Source organism: Desarmillaria tabescens (genome assembly GCF_030435595.1).
Source record: "Desarmillaria tabescens strain CCBAS 213 chromosome Unknown EV420scaffold_7, whole genome shotgun sequence".
NCBI classification, from domain to species: domain Eukaryota; kingdom Fungi; phylum Basidiomycota; class Agaricomycetes; order Agaricales; family Physalacriaceae; genus Desarmillaria; species Desarmillaria tabescens.
The window spans coordinates 924,823-945,451 of NW_026848306.1; the positions used below are offsets into that span (position 1 = coordinate 924,823).

The following is a 20,629-nucleotide window of genomic DNA, read 5'->3' on the forward strand; positions in this document are numbered from 1 at the left end:
ACATAATTTCCCCCAAATCTCAAATGCACGATACTACGGAGGAATAAAACTTACATCAGGGGCAGAGCCTCAGCACCGCCACCAGCTCGCATTTACTCCCAGAATCTCTGTTGCTGTTGGAGGGAAATCCGAACTGAATCATGAAGTTCGGCCTAGCAATTCCGTGGAGATTAGCCCTAATTAGAGCTAATTGGCCACACCAAAATTCTGACTTTGAAGGGAATTTATTTCAGACGAGCCGCAATTAATATATTTATATAGAAGTTCCCCTGACTTCCGCTTCGGTCCCCGGACAAAATCTGAGAAACCATGATCCCTCGTTGACCTGACAGGTACTAACGCAGCAGGCATGAAATCTAAAGTGGTATTAATTCCCGATTTCATGATGACGACCAAATAAAATTGTCTGCAAGACTGAAACGAGAGACACTTTCCGCTGGGGTCTATGGTGTGGGTGTGTGTGAAAGGGAACCGGAGGAATGCTGATCCCAGGAGGCCCAACAGAAACGTCTAGATTCGTTATCTCACCATTCTCCACGTCGTACACCAGCCCATGGATAAATACCGCAGCCGAAGTCGTGTTGCTGTAGCGCTACATGATATCCATCAGACATCGACAGTAATCAACACTCGACATTTTATTACCAACCTCCACAATCAACTGCGATGAAGCAATGTTAGACACAGTCTCTTTGACGTTTTCTTCCACGAGCGCTCTGAGAACAGCTATAGGACGTCGTTAAATGCCGTGTAAACGACAGCTGGTATGCATGAATCTCACGTTCATGAAGTTTTGGTGGGACGTCGATGCCTCCGGGGTACTTGTTCCTGTACTCGACGATCTCTGGTCTGTCGTCGGGTTAACTACCAGGCTAACAACAACGATAGCATTTCATGCGTACCTCGTTGATTGGGCATATAATTTTCTCAAAGGGAGGATCCATTCTTGCACAGCAGCGTCAGCTACGTCCCACGGCTGAGAAGGGGGGGATGCAATGGCTGCTGATACACCACCGCAACCGTGATGGCCCATGACAATGATATGTTGGACGCCCAGACCCTCCACAGAGTATGCTAAGACTGCGTTCCTATAACGAGCATCAATATGAGTGCGACGCGTGAAGACGATGATGGACAATATCTTACGAATTCGTATCATTCTCATGGAACTGGTTTGCTATATTCCTTTCCCCAAACAACATCCCGGGGAGCGCATCAAAAATCGTTCCTTCACTGACACTGCGCCCGTCATCAATAGCGCTCTAGGACTATCAATCACCGTTGAGCATAACGTACCGACTATCAGAGCACCCGAGGAACATGAATTCTGGATCTGTTTTCCGGTCAGCCGTAAGAGAAGTTCAAAAAGGGTATTCGCGGCTACTCACGCTGTCCATTCACAGCCAAGTCTTCAAGCATTCCTGGGTATGACGACTCCATTTCTGATCGAAAATTCTCATTTCCATCCGACAATGCGTCCCAGCCATCCAGGTCGCGCACTGTGTTCCTCGTCCGCGAATATATGATGGGGTCACCCAGCGACAATGTCACACAAGCTAGTAGGAAGATGCTGGAACAGATCATGGGGGAGGAAAATGGTAAGGAAGGAGCTGCTGCCGCTTTGTTTATTAACATGGGAATCGACCTGAGAGTTACATGTTGTTGTTGTTTGCTGGCGCTTAACCACTGAGCGGTGACACCTTGATCGCAGAAGGTAGAGCCCTCCCCAGCGTAAAAGAATGGATGTCGAACCAGAGAAACATTCTAGAGTTCTGTCGCTGTTCTCATATCGCCTGTTGTAGGAGTTCTTATTGGAATCAGATGTCTGGTGGAAGATGTCTTGGTGAGAAATCTGACATTTACTGCGCACGCTGTTTACTGGAGGAGGAGGTTCTTTGTCTTCGGGAAAACGAGTGGGGTAAAATTTCTCGGCCGGACCATCGACCAGATGGTCCGGCACGTAAAATTCTGCGTTTACCCTTGGGTTTGGATACGTGCGATTGCGATTGCGAGCGAGTGAGAAGTGCTGCTAGGTGCCAATACCATTTGGTAACACAAGGACGGAAACAGCACCATAATTAGTGTAAGATTTCAACAACCACTGCGCTCGACATTAATGGGGTTTCAATAAGTACCAACTGACTCTCATTATAGTCGGGTCTATGAATAGTAAACGCACCTGTCCCTCCTTAGGTCCGTGTAGACATTTAGAATGGCAAGTCATTATCGAGTCTAACGGCCCAAAGGCGCTCCGGGTATAAAGGTGTCTCATGAAAGCAACATGATTCATTAGTACATTCGTAAACTTAATCAAACCTACCCCATTAAAGAGCCATCCTGAGAAGAGTCGGAGAGCTGCATCACCTTTATCGAGTCTGGAACATATCTCCACGTTTCTATATCGATGCCATCCATGCTTCTAAAAGGCCTGTAGCTCTTGCTGACAGGACTCGGGAAGCGAGCGATAGATGAGGTATCCGAATAATGAGTTTCTTGCATTTCCTGAGTCTCTAACAGTAACGCGGACGTTTCTAGGAACGATGTAGTCGAAGTTTGTAATCTCTCTTTGCTATCTGCAGAATTCGTCGGAGGCCAGGTTATCATGGTTGATTCATCTATATCCGAATGTCAGTAGATTGTCTCAAACGGTACAATATTAACGCGTACATTCGTCATCGAGCTGTTCATCCCCTCGAAATATCGTGTTTTCATATAGATGCGAGATCCGATGATTCGTCGCGGCTTCCAATGCTGCAGATGTCGGTGGCACGTGGGCATCCAATACTGCCGGCCCGGGTAAGGGTCCTATACGTTCCCAACGATATTCAGATTGGCGTCCATGCAACTCTTGCGATGAAGGGGTGCCTAGAAATACATGGTACATGACGAAGTTAATCGATGCGCTGGCGACCCGGACCGAGGCAAGATCGGGTGACCGTGACAGTCAACAGTGACGTCATCGAGAGAAAAGCTTGATACTAGGGGCCAGAAATGAACTTGAACACAACTTGCCCCCAAATCTAAATGTACGCTATTACAAGCAACGAATTTCCTCAAATCTAAAGTAGAATTGCTCATAATTCTCCCATAACAACCAAAAAAAACTGTCCACAAGACTGAAACGAGAGAAAATTGTCGCAAGGGTCTTACGGTGTGGGTGTGTGAAAGGGAACCGGAGGAATGCTGATCCCAGGAGGCCCAACAGAAACGCCTAGATTCGTTATCTCACCAGTTCTCCACATCATACACCAGCCCATGAATAAATACCTGCAGCCGCAGTCGCTGTTGCAGTAGCGCTACATGATATCCATCAGACATTGACAGTGATCAACACTCCACATTTTATCACCAACCTCCACAATCAACTGCGATGAAACAATGTTAGACATAGTCTCTTTGACATTCTCTTCCACGAGCGCTCTGAGAACGGCTATAGGACATCGTTAAACGCTGTGAAAACGACAGCTGATATGCATGCATCTCACGATCATGAAGTTTTGGGGAAGGGACTTTGATGCCTCCGGGGTACGCGTTCCTGTGCTCGATGATCTCCGGTCTGTCATTGGATTCACTACCCAGGCTAACAACAACGATACCGTTTCATGCGTACCTCATTGATTGGGCGTATAATTTTCTTAGAGGAAGGATCCATTCTTGCACAGCAGCGTCAGCTACATCCCACGGCTGAGAAGGGGGCGAGGAAATGGCTGCTGATACGCCACCGCAGCCGTAATGGCCCATGACGATGATATGCTGGACGCCCAGGTCCTCCACGGCGTATGATAAGGCCGCGTTCCTATAACGAGCATCATAAGTGCAACGCATGAGAATGACGGAAGATATCTTACGCATTCGCATCACTCTCATGGAACTGGTTTGCTATATTCCTTTCCGCAAACAACATCCCGGGGAGCGCATCAAAAATCGTTCCTTCACTGACACTGCGCCCGTCGTCAATAGCGTTCTAGGACTATCGATCACCGTTGAGCATAACATACCGACTATCAGAGCACCCGAGGAACATGAATTCTGGATCTGTTTTCCGATCAGCCGTGAGGGAACATTCAAAAAGCGTATTCGCGGCTACTCACGCTGTCCATTCACAGCCAAGTCTTCGAGCATTCCTGGATCTGACGACTCCATCTCTGACCGAAATTTCCCGTTTCCATCCGACAACGCGTCCCAGCCATCCAAGTCGCGCTCTATGTTCCTCGTCCGGGAACATATAATTGGGTCACCGAGCGACAAAGTCACCCAAGCTAGTAGAAAGATGCTGAAGCAGAACATGGGGCAGGAGACGGTAAGGAAGGACCGTCTACCGCATTACTTATTAATATGGGAATCGGCCTGGTAATTACATGTTGCTGCTATTTGCCGACGCTTATCCGCTGAGCGCTGATACTTTGATCACCCGGGCGGAAGACAGAACGCTCCCCGACGTAAAAAGAATGGATGTCGAACCCAGAGAAAATATTCTAGAGTTCCGCTGCTGTTCTCGTACCGCCTTCGTTGTAGCAGTTATTGTTGGAATCGGGTATCCGGTGCGCATGCAGTCCACCAACTTCTGAAAGATGTCTAGTGAGAAATCTGTCATTTACTGCGCGTGTTGTTCACTGGAGGAGGTTCTTTGTCTTCGAGAAAAGCGAGTGGCGTAAAATTTGTCGGCCGGATAAGTGACCAGATGGGCATTCGGTAGGTAGAATTCCTGGTACTTGCGAATGCGATTGCGAACGCGACATAGGCATGTTGGTAGGTGCCCATATTATTTAGTAACAAGCAGAAGGCCGGGGACGCAGCACCGTAACTTGTATAGGTTTCCAACAGCACTGCGCTTGACGTTGATGGGTTTCGTACCAACCGAGTCCCATCACAGTCGAGTCTATTAATAGTAAACGCACCTGCTCCTCCTTAGGCCCGGGCTGACATTTAGAATGAGTCTAGCAGCCCAAAAGTGATCCGGGTATAAATGTTTCATGAAAGAATCTAATATACAACATGATTCATTAGTACATTCGTAACCTTCCTTAATCAAACCTGCCCCTTTAAGGAGCCATCTCGAGAAGAGTCGGAGAGATGCATCACTTTTGTCGAGTCTGGAACATATCTCCACGTTTCTATATCGATGTCATCCATGCTTCTAGAAGGCCTGTAGCTTTTGCTGACAGGACTTATAGGGCTGATGGCCGTGACATAGCTATCGCGACGGTCGTGTGCATTCTGTCCCCGATGTGGGACTACGCCTGGTCGGGTGAGGGTAAATAAAATGGCGTTGAATATGCCTGAGCAGGCGAAACAGACGCTGCTAAAAGCCGTGGCTGCGAAGGGTACATTCGTTCCGCTGAATGCACACCAACGGACAACGGATATCGGAATAACTGTTACGATGTAAAGGGCAGGGTAACTATGCATTTTTGAGTACATGATGGTCAACTCGGAGCTTTGCTGGGAAAAACTTACAATAGCATATTCATCGCGATGGATTTCGAATGTCTTGCTGCACTGTTGCTAGTAGTGCTTAAAGTAAAGTCGTCCGCATTCACTGATCTACGTCGCAGTCGTATCTTGTATCCATCCAGGACGATAATTCCTGATGCAAGTCAACTTTGCTGCAAGTTAAAGGCAAGCGGAAAAAAAAACAAATACCTTTAATAGCCAAAGAGATGAATGCATAACATACGATATCCAAAAATACGGCAATCCAGACCCATAGATATTCCAGAGTAATTCTCTGGGTTCCGAAGTCGCTTGTTATCCAGCACCCTAGTAAGTACAACTATCAGCGAACTCGGACTTAATGGATTGCAAAAGTACCGACGCACAGTAACCAGTAGTTCCATAATAGTCCTCGTCATGGTGCATGGCTTCACTTATGCCAACAATAAGAGTCAAGAACACCCATATCGCAGCGATGACAACAAGGGCGCTTCGTGGCCGCGAATAGAACCTACAAACGAGAACCAAAAAGGTGTGGATTGCGATTGCCTACGGAGGCGTCAGCTCAGTTGGGAAAAATGGGCAGCGGGAGAATACATACCAGCGTTCTATGTATGTTGGGGGCCATTTAGTCTGTATACGTTATGCTAGAGCCAGAAACACATACGACAAGGCCACTCCGACATCTCCGAGCTGCTTAAGTATTCCTATTGGCCCGCATAATTAGGTTGGCCGAGGAAGAATTAAAAAGGGCCGTACCTTGGGTGGTGCAGAGTGTCCCCTCCGTCACGCGCTTCGATATGTATATTAGCTATTAATTCTGACGCGGCAAGGTATGACAAAGATCACATACAGCATCTACGGCCCACTTGACATTCATTACACCACCTAAAGCCCATTTAGCTCCCACGTCCACCACGCAACCGAAGAACAAGAACTCACCGATGGCTTGCACCAAGTCACATACCAGCAGGTTCACGAAGTAATAGTGAATGTGCGTGGAGACTCTCCATGTGCGAGTGGCACCTTTGTTGATGGTCGTGACAGAATACTAAACTCCACATATGATGTTTCTTGGAAGGTGCGTAACAAAAAAAGGACTCACCGCAATGTACACAAGCAACGAAAACACAGCCGTTGCTGACAGAGACGCACACACCGTTATAAGAATAATGCCCGCTCTGACCCCAGGACTAAAGGTAGAGGACATCGGGAGGATCGACCCCCAAGATGTGGTGACGATAAGGCAGAAGGAAAGAAAAACGCGCGACGCGAACCCATATAGTTCCGTTTCTCTTTAAATTCCTTTCCAAGCATCAACAGAACTCGTTATCAGTTACGCAAACCGGAGGATTTGAAATCACCACTAAGACCGCATGTGCAGAAGGTTATTTGTATATAGCCGACGATAGCGGTTGGAAAGTTTAGGTGTTATTAATTGCGAGGGAAAAGCGCCTCTTATATGGTAGGAGCACTTTCGGTGCCAGAGGGCACATATGCTTTGCTTCAACGGCACAGTCAGCACCTCAATGAAGAATGACAGAAAGAAGGACGACGCACGGATTAACCACGGCTCTCTTTACTTCAGATAATACGCCTTATTAGCCGAGGGCTCGTACACTGCCATCAGGCACAATTGCCTGCTAGTACAAAAACGGCAGCTACACAGCACTCTACCGATTGAAGCGCTTTTTGAGCGGGAGAACCGAGGTCGTATGACTGACAGGAATCATTGTTGGGAGAATGGTGAGCGCTGTAGGACTTGAACAAGCGCCGTGGTTTGCATAATTTGCCGTATACAGTCTTTGCCAGAATTGAGCGTTATTTCAATTTACGATTCACAATATGGGGTCACCGATCATGAACGCCACATCCGCGGTTCGAGGCAGGACCATCCTTGAGGCAGTCTTGTGGCCCACATTAGCAGGCTGATAAGCATTTCTCGAATACCAGATTCTTCGCGTTCCAAAAATCAGAACCCCTCAAAACACTACCATCTTATTATATCAGTTTCATTGAACAGTGGAAACTGAGAAATAGGGATTAGACCTCCGAAGATACACTCCGAGTGTTAATTATGTCCAAAGTGATAACATCTACTTCCCCCGGCCCCCCGTGAGAATGGCATTTCCATTCTTCTCCCTCAATGCTGTCTTCAGCCTGGGTTCTCGGAGAGACTGGAGGATGTCTAAAGCCAGTCTGTACGCCGGGGCTAGCGAGGGAGCCGTATAGTTCGCAGCTTCTCTGAGAGTTGGAGGGGCCTCGGTTGGGAACTAGCCCCGGTCGAGTGAGCGTGAACAGGATAACATTAAGAATACCGGATGACGAGAATAGAATACTGGCAAACGCTGTGGCGATAAAGGGCACTTTCATCCCAAAGAAAGAAAGCCAGCGGACCAGAGACATGGGAAAGATTGCAACGAGGTAGACGGCAGGGTAGCTGAGAAGACTCTTACGTTAGTACATGGGCAGCCAAAAATAGACAGCACATACAAAAGCATTCGCATGGCAATCGCGTTGGATCGTTGAGCTGAAGAGCTCATTCCTTTGGTTCCGTCGGTAACTGACTTAGTGCTACTCGCATCCGACCTCCGTCGCAGCCGTATCTTGTATCCATCCACGAGAACGATGCCTGCCAAGTGGTGGTGAGTATAAATCTATTCCAAAAAAATACACACGTACCTTTGAGAACGAGTGCTATCATAGCGTAGCACATGATGTTTACAGAGGCGGCAAACCACACCCAACCGTATTCTAGCGCGATTTGCTCAGTTCGAAACTTGCTAGTGATCCAACACCCTGTGAAGGGATATGAGGTAAAATAGCCGAGGGAATCGGCAGGCAGAGGACAAACAATACTGAGTAGGTCCGTAGTATCCTTTTCCGTGGTGTATAGCTGAGCTGACGCCAACGACGAGTCCAAGAAATGTCCATATCGTAGCGACTACGAAAGGGGCGACTTTGGGAGGTGAATAATACTTGAAAACAAGAACCAAGAAAGTGTGTATAGCGATGGACTACCGTGCGTTAGTAAAATGTCGAAGCGGTTTATAATAATGAATACCATTGTCCTGCGAAAAAAAAGTTAGACCAGACAGCGCTTGTATCAGGGAGGAAAAGATGTACGATAAGGCTACTCCAAGATCACCTAGCTGCTTGAAAATTCCTATGACATGTGAGATGAGATCCACGGCAAATATATGAGATGATAGCTCACCTTGAGCAGTACAGAACGTTCCCGCTGTCACGTTCTTAAGAAGGAAGCGTGAGACCGGTACCTCTGTAAAATTCTGTGTTACTTACTGCCTCAGCAACCCATCGAATATCCATTATCCCACCTGCCGACTTTCCAGCATCAAATAAGAGACGAGGAAAACAAACACCTACCGATAGATAGAATCAAATCGCATGCCAGGAGGTTCACGAAGTAGTAATGAATATGAGACGAGACCGCCCATCCGCGAAGTCCCCCTGGCTGAACCTTGAACGTGGAGTACTATAGGCACAGTGAGTTACACGCGCCAAATATTTATCGACGAGTCAAGCATACGCAGATAAAGGCCAAGAGTAATACTACAGCCGTAGCGGAAAGAGACGCCACCTCAATAATGAAAACAAGTCCAAGTCGCGTTCCAAAATCAAAGAGTGGGGAAGGCGTTGAAGAGCTTGACATAGATATAGACGAGGGCAAGGGGGGGAACCAAATGCCTGTTAGATGAATTTATGCCCTTTAAGCCCGCGGAACGCTGGTATCTCGATACGGTAATGACACCTAGTGATGCGCTTGATATAGAGCATCAAGTGGATGGATGGCCGATGTATGCCCATAAGTTTAAGGCAAAGCGCGTTATTGATTTCTTTTTCTTGGCTGAACAGTAGCCACAGCGCTTAAGAACACAATCCATCAGATAACGGGAAGAACAAGGACGCTTCTGATTCTGAGTCCATCTTGCATTAGATGGAGGAAAAGTGATACTTGAGAGCAGTCCCATAGTGCTATGAAACGATTGACAAGAACGGGGAGCAGGTGGGTTATGCTGGATGCGGGGCAAAATCCAACAATTGATGGGTGCCTGTAGTGCCTGTATATAGGAATCATCAGTATGTACATTGTACATTTCCTTCCAAGGCCCTTTTCTTACCCGTCTTTGATAGTAATCATTGCGTAAAGTTGGCCGCAGTAGATAAGATCCCGAGTTTCGAATATGGTCGCTTGTTATTTCAGAATCAATGACAAGAACCTTCAACCAGAAGAATCAAAAAATTGAATCAAAACCAGGTTTCCATCGATCATGTGATCAACACGTTCTATCACATCGTGACGGTGAGTGTCACGCAAGAGGTACGCAATTCGCCAATTGAAGTCCAACGAGGAGGAGGAGGCGTCGTACCCTACCTCCCGCCATCATGATGTCCAGTAGCACCTCCCCTCGTCGAAATCCAAGCTCGAGGACATATCAAGGGTCTCTGTATCAGTCTGCGTCGAGCTCTAGGCCCTTCTTAAACATGCTAAATCCAATGAGTCGACCGTATCAGGGCTATACGCAAGCAAACCAGTCGCTGCTGGAGGAAGAGGAAGAGGAAAGAAGGAGCTCAGAGGAAGAAGAGGAAGACGTGGAGGCTGGTCATAGTCAGAGCACGATATTCCAGGGAGACACCATTCCATTGTCCAAGTCACGGTCCAAGTCCAAGTCGCATGGCAAGCCTCGTGTCTCGTGGGATGCAGCCACCTCTAGAACAGATCCGTCACTGCATCCCAATATCCATCAGGAAGATAAGATCCATGACCAGGACTCGGACGACGGCGAGGTGCCGCAGAGTTTCATGATTGAGGCCACCTCGCACCGGCCGTCCAGGAAGGGCAAGGGGAAGGAGACGGGTTCTGGTTCTGGTTCTGGTTTTGTTGGAGGGCGTCAGCAACCGCTGTTCTCTATCCCTGGAAAGAAGCTGCCTCCCGTTTTGCCTACCCATGCGTCTGTGTCTGTACCCCCACGTCCTTCAGAACTGGATCCCGACGACGCTGAGGCGACGCCACGGCCTGACGATGCCTCCCCGCATTCTCCCAGACAGCCGAGGCCCATGCGGGGGCTGGACGCTTACGAACGCGCTCTATGGAATTGGGTCAACGTGTACAACCTAGATTCCTTCCTGCAAGATGTGTATTTCTACTACGAAGGCAAGGGCATATACAGCATTGCTTTGTCGAGGGGATTAAACCTACTGTAAGTACTATTACTTGTTGCCCGTCGACTCCGTTGACATTCAATAGGACTGTCGGTTTCGTCATTGGTTTCTCCACCTTCCTCCTCGGATGTATAGACTATTCTCGGATACACCCCGATAAGACCATGCGGCTGTCAGACGCCATTGTCGACCGTTGTGTATCAAAGTCAGTTTCCATTCATTCGTGTCTACTTGACTAACGCCGTTACAGCTTCTCAGGCTTTACGCTACTATTTTTCATTCTCTTTACCGCATTTTACCTCTGGCAAATCGCATCGTTTACCCTGGGTACCATGCGCCTCGTGGATATGTATAACTTTTATACTCATCTGTTAAAGATTCCAGACGTACGTTCATTTTACGTTCATCTTTCCTTGGTTAATTGGCAGTGTTGACAGGTTGACATTCAAACCATATCGTGGCCCGAGGTTGTTCGTCGCATTGGCGCTATACGCGAGGAGAATCCCCTCACAGCCATCTCCTCAAAGAGTTCTCGAAAAACCAATGATACAACCACCGCGAAACTTGACGCTCATGATATCGCGAATCGAATAATGAGGCAGGAAAATTACCTTATAGCACTCTTCAACAAGGAACTCTTGGATCTGAGAGTGCCGTGGCCTCGTTTCCTAAAACAATACATAGCCGAGGACAAGGGGAAGGGAAAGATGCTAACCCAAGCGCTTGAATGGAATCTAAGATTCTGTCTGATGGAATACCTATTCGATAAACATGGTCGTGTAAGAAAAGTGTTCCTGAAATCCAAAAATCGGACAGTTTTAATTGAAGGGCGCGTTGATCTTCAATTCATTTTCTGAAACGCGGCGCTAATGCTTGGGCTTTAGACTCAAACGTAGATTCATCTTCATGGGAATATTAAATGCCATTTTCGCTCCTTTTATCGTACTCTATCTGTTAATGTATTCATTCTTCCGGTACTTCGAGGTGGGTTATCAATCTCCCGTCACCGCCACCCACCTGATCTTCCTTTCCCAGGAATACCATAAGGATCCGTCGTCGATAGGAGGACGCCGATATACATCCTTTGCGCAATGGAAATTCAGAGAGTTCAATGAACTACCTCATTTTTTCATGCGACGACTCGACGAGAGTTGTCCCGCCGCTAGCATGTACATTGGACAGTTCCCAAACGAGAAAATGACGCTTATCATGCGGTATGCTCGGCGGCTCTAATCCATGCCCGAAGCCCCTACTAACAGCCATGTACAGTTTCGTAGCCTTCATCTCCGGTTCATTCGCGGCTGTACTCTTTTTGGCTACCGTCCTCGATCCTGATATCTTTGTTCATCTCGAGATCACGTCTCATCGTACAGTGCTGTTTTACCTCACTGTGTTTGGATCGATATTGGCTGTGGCGAGAGGGATGATACCCGAAGATAATCGAGTGTTTGACCCCGAGTTGTTGATGACGGAGGTGATCACTTATACGCACTATATGCCGGACGAGTGGAAGGATCAGTTGCATAGCAAAATGGTAGGCCTTGCGGATGGCGTCTGTCTTGCTGAACTGATCACTCGTCAATCTAGATTCACCAGGAGTTCGGCGAGCTTTACGCCATGAAAATCATAATCTTCGTGCAAGAAGTGATTTCCGTAGTCTTGACACCCTTTGTTCTGTGGTTTTCACTTCCATCCTGCGCCCCGGCCATTATCGACTTTTTCCGCGAATTTACTGTTCATGTAGATGGACGAGGGTATGTTTGTAGCTTTGCCGAGTTCAACTTTGAGAGGCACGGGAATGTCAAGGTCCGTTGGATTAGACTTAGAAGGAAATGGGCGTCTGCTGATCGCTCGGAATTCATAGTTTGGTGCACCGACGCAGAACATTGACAAACGGATGGTCTCGAACGAGGGCAAGATGGAGAAGAGTTTCCTGAATTTCAAGGTATGTTATTGTTTTAGCAACAGTCTGTGCGATTTCTTATGCATCATCAATCCAGGCTGCCAATCCAGATTGGAACCCCACAGACCCGTCAGGTTCGTTATACCTAAGCCGTATGGCAGACTTTACAACAACACATCTTCCTGGGCGTCGACGACCCGGAACTGGCATCGCCGTGCCTCTTGATCACAGCCACGGTACTGGCGAGCGTAACAAAACCGAGGTTGACCGTGCGCATGAATACGACCGCGCGCTTCGACAGAGTCAACTCGCGGCTCGACGGCGGGGCGGAAGTATGCTGAGCGCGTCCACACTGGGCGTCCCAGGTCCTTCGGGGTCGTCGATATTCGGCGGACTGTCGACGGCTCAGACGGCGGTGCTTGGAGATTCACAGGGTAGTGTGCAGGCGGAGCCGGTTCGTGAGGTGTCGAAGATTACGGAGAGTGACTTGGCTGAGGATGGAGGTGTCGGTAGTGGGTTGGGTGAGTCGTATGTTGATGGTGCGAAACGGACACGAGCATTTGGGGAAGGAGAGGAAGAGGAGGAAGGTTTGGAAGATGGGGGTGTTTTGGGACTGCTGGCTCAGATTTATGACCGGAGAGACGGCCCAACAAGGGTGCTCTGAGGTGCCTTGTATAGTCACTATATTACTATTGTACATCCCTACGCATAACACGACTATCATGTATATTACCCTCAATATCGGGATCGTTCAGATGGATATGCTTCTTGGGCAGTTTTCCCTGCTTCACTTAGCAAATTCAACATCACAAATCAGGAAGGGCACGCATATATCATTGTCAAGGATACAATTCAGTTAGGCGCATACAGTCAAGGCACTGGAAAGGAAAAGAAGTCAGTTGAATGTTTTTTAGAGGAAACAGATACAGAAACGAAGGAGTCAGACAAGTTATAATGATTCCGGATAGACGATTTCCTCAGAGGACAAGCCTCAGTAGAGGGAGTCTGTTTTGTCATCAAATGACACGAACCGGGATTTCCCAACTCACCTTAACGGTTCTTGAAGTAATCCAAAACGACATGGAGACCCTCGCTCTCAACACCATAGTCCTTGACAACAACACAGCTGCACCCAACGACCTTGCGAGGGTTACCCTCCCGGTCAATCTTGCATAAGCCGGCCCAGGTTCCCAATACCTTGGCGTCACCAACCTTGATGAGGTTGATCTTGTGCTCGGCGCAGAGAGCCTCAATGAGCTTGATGTACTCGGCTTCGGTGCAGGTCTCGACAAGGACGCAAAGGTGGGCTTGACGTTTGTCAAGGGCCTTGGCGCACTCTCGGAGACCGCGAGCCAGACCGTCGTGAACGAGAGCATTCTTCAGGACTTGCTATTGAAGTTGTGAGCGGGTTGCAATAGAACAGAGGTAAATATAGAATACACACCTGAAGAGCATCCTCAACAGAAAGCTTGCCCTTGGGCGCCTCAGCGGCGACTTCCTCGACAGGTGCGTCGACTTGAATGTCATCTCCTGCGTCAGACATCCTGAAAATAACATTTAGTACGATGTATTCATTGGAAATCCATACAGGGCACTCGCTTTTTAGTTTTGCAACAGTTGGTACAAGTAAAGAAGGTTTTTTGGATGTCTTCGTCCGCGCTCGTCGATGTGAGGAAAAATTAAGGTTCGGACAGAGATTATGTACTTAGATGTTTGCGCTCCGCTTCGCGGCTGGGACGGCACGCTCCCTCGGTCCGATCGTGATTCGTCCCTCAATACCGTGACCCACTGGCGGCTTGCGGTCCTCAAGATTCAAGAGCCTTTACGAGCAACTCAGAAACGTCTGTCTTTAAGCTTCGGGTGACGACGAAATATAATTCGACTGGTAATATCTCCATCTATCCATGTTAATTAGATACTCGTATCTAAGCCATTGGCAACGTCGTGCCGGAGTGCTTCGCCAATTAATGGCTTACGGCGAACCGACCCGGTTTGCTAACATGAACATTCGTTCATCTTCGAGATACCGGCAAAATATTGTAGTCAGCCGGCTTTCTTTTCGAAGTACACACCAGCAGACTTTGGCTACGCGAACTTTGAGGATTTTCTTCAGATCAGTTGACAAACTGAGTGCAGTAATCTTTTACATAAAGTTAGACTATCTCAAAACCGTCCAATACATCATAATCTCAGCAATAGTGCGAATATAAACCATGATATCATATCAAAGAGAGTGCGAGTTCTACGAGTCAACAGGATTAGCAATACAAGATAATGTATATACGATAAAACGAAGGTGAATATTTCATGCGTCTGTCCCGCAGACCGATTCATAACTTGTGAAAAAACCTGCGAGGCTTCACCAGCTCAGCGAGATTTGTTAGCACTCGCCGGAAGAGCGACTTGACTCTCCATTTTCCTGGAAGCAAAATTTAATGAAGGCTCCAGTCTGAAAGTATAGATGCTCACCTTTCTGGCTCACAGGCTCCGGTACCGGAGGAGACTCCTCGGGCGTCGAGTTCAGTTCATGTGTGTCCGGTGAACCAGAGCTGAGTTCTTCCGTCAAACCTGAGCAAGATATCCCTGACGTGATACTATAATTCCACGAAGCGTTGTCAGGAATAGACGTGTCGTCGACCTCCGGACCCTGCGGCGGATCGAAAAGGACAGATCCGTAGCGTGCGAGTTGATACTCCTGTACAATCCTTTGGGGGGTGGGGAAACAGTTAAGAAGATTCCCAGCAACGGAAGATGTTTACTTACTCCCGGAAAAGATCCACGTCTCCGCATAGCTGCGATGGATCAGATATCTCTGGAACATTTGAGAGGACGTGATCGATACGCATAACGGGCACAAATATTTCATCTTCTTCAGGATCATCAGAACCTGGTATCTTGGCCAGGAACGTTTGCAAGGTATGGCTATCAGTCTCTGAAACGTCGTCTGTGTCCGGGGCGTCTTCTTGACCATCAAGAATTCGCTGGATTTTTGCATCGTCTAGTCCAGCTCGGAGTAAGTCGCGGTGAAGCTCATCCTCTTCAAGGGCTTTGAAAAGCGAAACGGAAAATTTCGCACGTGGCGAGTCATGATAGTCTCGCCATTCGGATAGCACACGCGCCCAAAGATTGTAGCAGGTAGGGTGGTAGCAATCGTCCCATGGCAGTGGCTTCGACACCTTAAGAGCTTCCCTTGACCTAGGATGGGCCGTTGTTGGCAAGATAGGAACACACATAGTAGGCCGCGCATGGTCGGGGTTCCGAGGATGAGGCTTCGTGAGGCCTTGTTGTACTGGCCGAATGCTGATAACTCTGTATTTCGGAGTCTTTTCGCCAGTTGACCGTTCAACCTAAGGATTTTTCAGTGGTCCGGACACAAGTAAGCCGCAAAACGATGCACTTCCAAGCATTGACCGGCATATTGGCGATCCTGCAGACCTTCCAACTTTTGCGACATAGCTTCGTCGCCTCCGTCGCAGTACAACTCTAGAGTTGCTGCTACGTCGATGGAAAAGGTGAAATAGTGATAAGAAGGCGGAGCCAGCTGATACCTCATGTCATGAACGGCCATGGCGGGGAGCAGTAAGGTTAGGAGGAACGATGAGCGACAAAATCTGAATCGAGCATATTTATACCGTCGCCTGAGTGGCAACAAAAGAACAAGAACAAAGGCGTGGGAAGGTTCGTCAATCTCGATCATCCTCTCGAATCTCGATCTGTCATTGTTAACTTCTTGAAATTGGTCCTCGCACTTGCCTGTCTCTCTTTAACAATGCAGTAACAAAGAATGCGTTCCTTATCTGCTGGGACAATGTAACCGTGTCGGCAGATCTCCTTCTATAAAATGGGGAGGGCAATCGTTCATGGGTCTTGCACTTGCTTTCCCCGATTCCCACTCAAACATCACCTTACACTCCCTTGCAGCTGGTAGGCCTGGTGCCACCTATACATCCCTCGTTATTTTTCAATGTTCTCGCGTTATGCTGTACTCTCTGAGGACTACGATCCCAACAAACCCGCTAGGCCGCGGAGCCTTATCTCAAAACCTCCTTCAGTTACCCGCAGGCCACGGAGAGCCCCTACGACATACAGGCGTGGTCAAATCTGCCTCTTTAAATTATCCGCGTTCACACCGTTGGCGGAAGCTTTGGATAACGCTGAAGGTCCCCTGGCCCTCCGAGAAGGTTGCTCATTAACTATCCGGGATGGCTCCCCTGCAGCTGTCTCTTCCGGGAAGGAAAGACCTTGCATCATCATGGATCCTCCTGCTGGTTACAAGTCTGACAAGGGTCGTCGGAAAGGCCACTTCATCTGTGTGATGGCCACGTTCGCATCCTCTGGTGGCGATTATAAACGTTTTGGACAGCTTCTCCAGCGATTTGTCGTGCCTGTCGAACCAAATGCCCAGGTTCTTCCTGACTCAGAAATTAATGCGTTGAAGACGAACCCAGCTTGGCTCCATCCTCTACAATGGGTGATCTCTTATATAATCTTCACGGAGCAGCCCGTGAGGCTCTTTAGGGCTCGCAGTGATGGTCGAAGCCGCCAGCTTTCCAACACCGAATACAACAGACTGTCCCAATATTGCCTCGATCAGCGGGCCTTATGGCAGCACGATACAGAAGAGAATGAAAACTTAAGGCAGGAGATGTACGAGGAACTTGTAGTAAGCCCGAGTGGTTTTGAATTCCGGTGTTACGCATTGCTAACTGATAACAGGACTGGAAACCTGATCCACTCGATGCCGACAAGGCATCACTATACTCGTGTCTTTCCAACGCGTCCGGCTTATCCATCGATGGCTCCCAATCATTGTATCCAGCTTCTCGTCGTGGAAGTACTTTAACGTTGGACACGATCTTCGAAGGCACCGCTTCCACATATCCCACTTTTACACCTGAGGACTTCCCGCCCCTGCCCTCGAGGGTCTGTGAAGTATATTAACTGCACCTGTTCATACGTCAAAGCTATTCGTGTTGTCTGTTTTCAAGCTAATCGGCTGAACCTAGGTTGATTATATAGTGCACTAGTCAATGAACTGTATCGGATCAGTGTATATAGCTGCCAATGTATCTGTAGACGAACTTGTATTGAATGCCACACATATTGGGACCACGCTGTTTCGCCGTTTCTTTCTCACTACCGTTTCCATCAACAGTAGGTCGTCAGTGCGTCGAAATCAACGGAAAGAAAGTACCTAGTCCATTATTAATCTTCACCAGGACGGACAAGGATAAAAACGACCGTAGTTAGCATCTGGCACAGGCCCTCAGCTGGACGCGAAAGTTTGTTTCGCACAGTGGTATCACTTGATAGGACAAGGTCGTCTCTTAACGTCAGATTCCACGACGCTCGATATGTTGCATAGTACTGCAGCGAAAAGGTGTCAGTCATGTTTTCCAAGCCAAGACATTTCTCTACCTTCAAATAATAGTACCGTACTTTGAGCGAAGACAAATAGAAAAGCATTACGATGTGTCGAGAGCGCAAGACAGAAAAATTAACGATACAATCGCTAAGCAAGCCTCCTTGTCGCCCGTCTGAGGATTGATTTAATGGTTTGTCTTTCTGAACTATGATGACTCAAAATGCTCCTACTTGATGCGCGAGTATGTACCTTGCTGGTTGGGGCTTTCGAATCGAGAAGCCCAAGCAGCTTAAACCATCAAAGTGAAGGTGCATGCCACGGCCCTGTTAAATTCACGCACATCGAAATACAAGTCTTCCTGTGGTTTCAGAGTAAGGCCTCTCTGAGCTATGTACGACACACTCAAGAGGCCATTCGCTTGAGAGGGTCAGAAAACCGCCCAGCCAAAAACAAGTCTGATAGGTCGTTGTCGAGACGGTCTTTATTTTATCCTGTGATCAACGACTGACAAATGCTATGACCGAATGTATACTTGCATCATGATGCCTGTACTTGTTAGTTGCGAGGGAAAACCTCAGAGACTGGGGATGCATACAGGTTGGCCAGCATGATGGGATTATTAGTGTGTTGTCGCCCGATTGGGGCATGAACGCCGATGCCAAATCTAAAAATAGGCCGACCTAAAAGTTAGCCCAGAGCTGGCTCTATATTAGCTAGAACGGCATACCCCATACCAAGAGATGTAAGATGGAATTTTTCCGAGTCCAAACGGGCTATTCCACAGCGGCGTGTGCGTGTACCGAATTGACCAATCGAGGGGACTAATCCGAGCCTCGGTAATTAATATGACGAGATTTGGTTCCACGGACCTAACCTGGACCTGAGTCATCAGGGGAATTTTATGGACCTCAAACGCATAATTGTTATACCTCAGGTAGGAAGAGAGACAGATATTCCACAGCCTGGTATATCCGATTAATGTATACGCGTATACAGTATGTAACCGGGAGGGGGACAATGTTTCAATACATACAATTATTATCCATAGCGGGTTCGAGCCATGCGGCCTTTTGGGGGATTACCCCGTCTACGCAGCTCTTCGTCAATCTTCCACATTCCGCTGACAAACTCGTCTTTCGTTAGACCAGGCTGGGATCTAAGATGGCCCTGAGTACATTCCGTCCTGCGGTCTCATGAGTGGGGTCACGACTACGAAGAAGAAATGAACGCACCATATCTGCGCCAATTTGGTATCCTCCAAACGAGATTTTCTCCATATAAGCTTCACAATGTGTGGTGGGAGCGTTAGCGGGGAATCATCTTCCGAGTCAGACTCGGCAGCGGGCAGGTCGTCTGAGCCTGTTATGAGATCAACGGAAAGTCCGCGCCATCCAGCGGCCTGCCGGGACTTGCGTGGTGAGAGAAATGGTAGTGTCGGTGGAGGCTTGGCTTTACGCTGCTGGCGTGCTAGGTTTCGTTGTGAGATATTGCGGTCAAAAACTGAGGTATAGCGAGCACGAGCGGCAGGTGGTATGGGCGTGGGACGGGTAAGAGAGGGGGCAAAGGAGGTCGATGACGCACGAGACGACGGTCGTGTGGATGTAATAGAAGAGCGTGATGATGAAGCAGGCGGCGGTGGCGGCGGAGGTCGACGTGTCGTGCTCGTCGTGCTCGTCAGTGTCGATGATGCTGAGGGTGGTCTTTTGGGCAGCTTCGGCGGCGTCGGTTGTATTGGCGACACATTTTCGTATGACGAGTCGTCTATAGAGTCACCGTCGGTCGATGTCTGGCCGTCGAGAGAGACAGAATGGAAGGACGAGATGGACGACGCTGAGGTGTGTTTTGGTGGATATGTGTGTGTTACTGGGGGCTTGAGAGTGCGAGGAGGTAGAGGGGGAGCGACGTCGACGATGGGCGTGACGTCGACGACCCAGTCTTTGAGGTCGATGAGCGACGCCGACGACGGTGACGTCGACGAGGAGGCATTATTGGACAGAGACTCAAAGGCATGTATGCGGGACTGCACCGAGGTCATGGTCGCAGTCCAAGTTTGGTCACCGCTGTCTTCTTTCACCGCCACCATGTCTTCCGAATTGTATGCTGTTGCTGATTTCTGCCTCATCCCTATGAATGCCCCAGAGCCTTCAGTCAGCTATTTCTCAGCATATTCTACTGCCGTTAATGTATCCCAGGTCGCCATATTCATTGCCGAATGCCAGAGGGTCTTGGAAAAGTCTGGTCTCACATTCAAGGTGCGTTTTCCCTTTGCTTTTCAAGCTGATATTCATCAAGACGATACATTGCAGATGCAGTAAGTTATTAATATGCTCTGTTCATCGTCGTGACGTCTTTCAGCGGGTACGGAACAAACTTAGGTGCGGTATCAATCATATCTAACACCATATAACTCATATCTCCCTTAGAAGGACCCTGGTCCGACGTCTGCAAGGCCATTCATGACTGCCACGCCGCAGTGCACGCACAGGGAATCCCTCGTATCGCAACCGACATCCGTATCGGTACCAGAGTCGACCAGGAGATCGCACCTGGTACAGGAAACAAACATAAAGTCGAGAGAGTCGAACAAATATTGGCAGCGAAAGTTTGAATTGAAAACTTGAAGATGATCGAAAAGGTGTATTATGTGCGTTTGAGCTTGAGCTACCGGTCGAGTGCTAATGGTATTGCTAGAATGACATGTAAACCATTATCTGTATCTATCACACCCTTCTCCAACGAGTCTA

The 20,629-nt window shown here is 48.3% G+C and overlaps 11 protein-coding genes across 11 annotated transcripts; 3 read left to right on the forward strand and 8 right to left on the reverse strand.

The window, feature by feature from the left end:
* Nucleotides 1–182: 182 nt before the first annotated feature.
* EV420DRAFT_1106363 (carbonic anhydrase) lies at nt 183–1,807 on the reverse strand. The gene is made up of 7 exons (XM_060465860.1): nt 1,389–1,807; nt 1,297–1,333; nt 1,147–1,239; nt 903–1,088; nt 782–849; nt 650–726; nt 183–592 (listed from the first exon to the last, which is right to left on the reverse strand). The coding sequence occupies exons 1-7, from the start codon at nt 1,633–1,635 to the stop codon at nt 368–370; spliced, it is 933 nt and encodes a 310-aa protein (XP_060335056.1). The 5' UTR covers nt 1,636–1,807; the 3' UTR covers nt 183–367.
* A 509-nt stretch (nt 1,808–2,316) lies between these two features.
* On the reverse strand, nt 2,317–2,884 carry EV420DRAFT_1638668 (uncharacterized protein; the record flags this gene model as incomplete). Its single annotated transcript, XM_060476860.1, has 2 exons — nt 2,317–2,615; nt 2,668–2,884. 2 exons carry the CDS (start codon nt 2,882–2,884, stop codon nt 2,317–2,319), a joined length of 516 nt encoding a protein of 171 aa, XP_060335057.1.
* A 703-nt stretch (nt 2,885–3,587) lies between these two features.
* Nucleotides 3,588–3,942, reverse strand: EV420DRAFT_1519877 (carbonic anhydrase). Its single transcript, XM_060472129.1, has 2 exons — nt 3,849–3,942; nt 3,588–3,796 (listed from the first exon to the last, which is right to left on the reverse strand). The coding sequence occupies exons 1-2, from the start codon at nt 3,902–3,904 to the stop codon at nt 3,601–3,603; spliced, it is 252 nt and encodes an 83-aa protein (XP_060335058.1). The 5' UTR covers nt 3,905–3,942; the 3' UTR covers nt 3,588–3,600.
* Nucleotides 3,943–5,028: 1,086 nt separating this feature from the next.
* On the reverse strand, nt 5,029–6,643 carry EV420DRAFT_1638670 (uncharacterized protein; the record flags this gene model as incomplete). The annotated part of the gene is made up of 10 exons (XM_060476861.1): nt 5,029–5,401; nt 5,458–5,587; nt 5,644–5,760; nt 5,820–5,982; nt 6,035–6,041; nt 6,101–6,140; nt 6,193–6,226; nt 6,287–6,321; nt 6,376–6,484; nt 6,539–6,643. 10 exons carry the CDS (start codon nt 6,641–6,643, stop codon nt 5,029–5,031), a joined length of 1,113 nt encoding a protein of 370 aa, XP_060335059.1.
* A 519-nt stretch (nt 6,644–7,162) lies between these two features.
* On the reverse strand, nt 7,163–9,221 carry EV420DRAFT_1106427 (uncharacterized protein). The gene is made up of 10 exons (XM_060465861.1): nt 8,984–9,221; nt 8,821–8,929; nt 8,737–8,771; nt 8,651–8,684; nt 8,560–8,599; nt 8,498–8,504; nt 8,288–8,450; nt 8,116–8,232; nt 7,927–8,065; nt 7,163–7,873 (listed from the first exon to the last, which is right to left on the reverse strand). Exons 1-10 carry the CDS (start codon nt 9,104–9,106, stop codon nt 7,477–7,479), a joined length of 1,164 nt encoding a protein of 387 aa, XP_060335060.1. The 5' UTR covers nt 9,107–9,221; the 3' UTR covers nt 7,163–7,476.
* A 559-nt stretch (nt 9,222–9,780) lies between these two features.
* EV420DRAFT_1106553 (putative transmembrane protein) lies at nt 9,781–13,407 on the forward strand. The gene is made up of 10 exons (XM_060465862.1): nt 9,781–10,655; nt 10,703–10,822; nt 10,868–11,003; nt 11,055–11,446; nt 11,502–11,601; nt 11,653–11,831; nt 11,887–12,151; nt 12,205–12,423; nt 12,482–12,562; nt 12,618–13,407. Exons 1-10 carry the CDS (start codon nt 9,841–9,843, stop codon nt 13,182–13,184), a joined length of 2,874 nt encoding a protein of 957 aa, XP_060335061.1. The 5' UTR covers nt 9,781–9,840; the 3' UTR covers nt 13,185–13,407.
* Nucleotides 13,408–13,570: 163 nt separating this feature from the next.
* On the reverse strand, nt 13,571–14,063 carry EV420DRAFT_1264557 (50S ribosomal protein L30e-like protein; the record flags this gene model as incomplete). Its single annotated transcript, XM_060467229.1, has 2 exons — nt 13,571–13,909; nt 13,965–14,063. 2 exons carry the CDS (start codon nt 14,061–14,063, stop codon nt 13,571–13,573), a joined length of 438 nt encoding a protein of 145 aa, XP_060335062.1.
* Nucleotides 14,064–14,907: 844 nt separating this feature from the next.
* On the reverse strand, nt 14,908–16,179 carry EV420DRAFT_1106646 (uncharacterized protein). Its single transcript, XM_060465863.1, has 5 exons — nt 15,918–16,179; nt 15,363–15,867; nt 15,284–15,312; nt 14,990–15,225; nt 14,908–14,939 (listed from the first exon to the last, which is right to left on the reverse strand). Exons 1-4 carry the CDS (start codon nt 16,086–16,088, stop codon nt 15,136–15,138), a joined length of 795 nt encoding a protein of 264 aa, XP_060335063.1. The 5' UTR covers nt 16,089–16,179; the 3' UTR covers nt 14,908–14,939; nt 14,990–15,135.
* Nucleotides 16,180–16,484: 305 nt separating this feature from the next.
* On the forward strand, nt 16,485–17,461 carry EV420DRAFT_1638674 (uncharacterized protein; the record flags this gene model as incomplete). The annotated part of the gene is made up of 2 exons (XM_060476862.1): nt 16,485–17,183; nt 17,237–17,461. The coding sequence occupies 2 exons, from the start codon at nt 16,485–16,487 to the stop codon at nt 17,459–17,461; spliced, it is 924 nt and encodes a 307-aa protein (XP_060335064.1).
* Nucleotides 17,462–18,923: 1,462 nt separating this feature from the next.
* EV420DRAFT_1638675 (uncharacterized protein) lies at nt 18,924–19,920 on the reverse strand (the record flags this gene model as incomplete). The annotated part of the gene is made up of 2 exons (XM_060476863.1): nt 18,924–19,068; nt 19,118–19,920. The coding sequence occupies 2 exons, from the start codon at nt 19,918–19,920 to the stop codon at nt 18,924–18,926; spliced, it is 948 nt and encodes a 315-aa protein (XP_060335065.1).
* A 46-nt stretch (nt 19,921–19,966) lies between these two features.
* Nucleotides 19,967–20,493, forward strand: EV420DRAFT_1618677 (uncharacterized protein; the record flags this gene model as incomplete). Its single annotated transcript, XM_060475376.1, has 5 exons — nt 19,967–20,032; nt 20,078–20,137; nt 20,192–20,196; nt 20,241–20,260; nt 20,309–20,493. 5 exons carry the CDS (start codon nt 19,967–19,969, stop codon nt 20,491–20,493), a joined length of 336 nt encoding a protein of 111 aa, XP_060335066.1.
* Nucleotides 20,494–20,629: the final 136 nt, after the last annotated feature.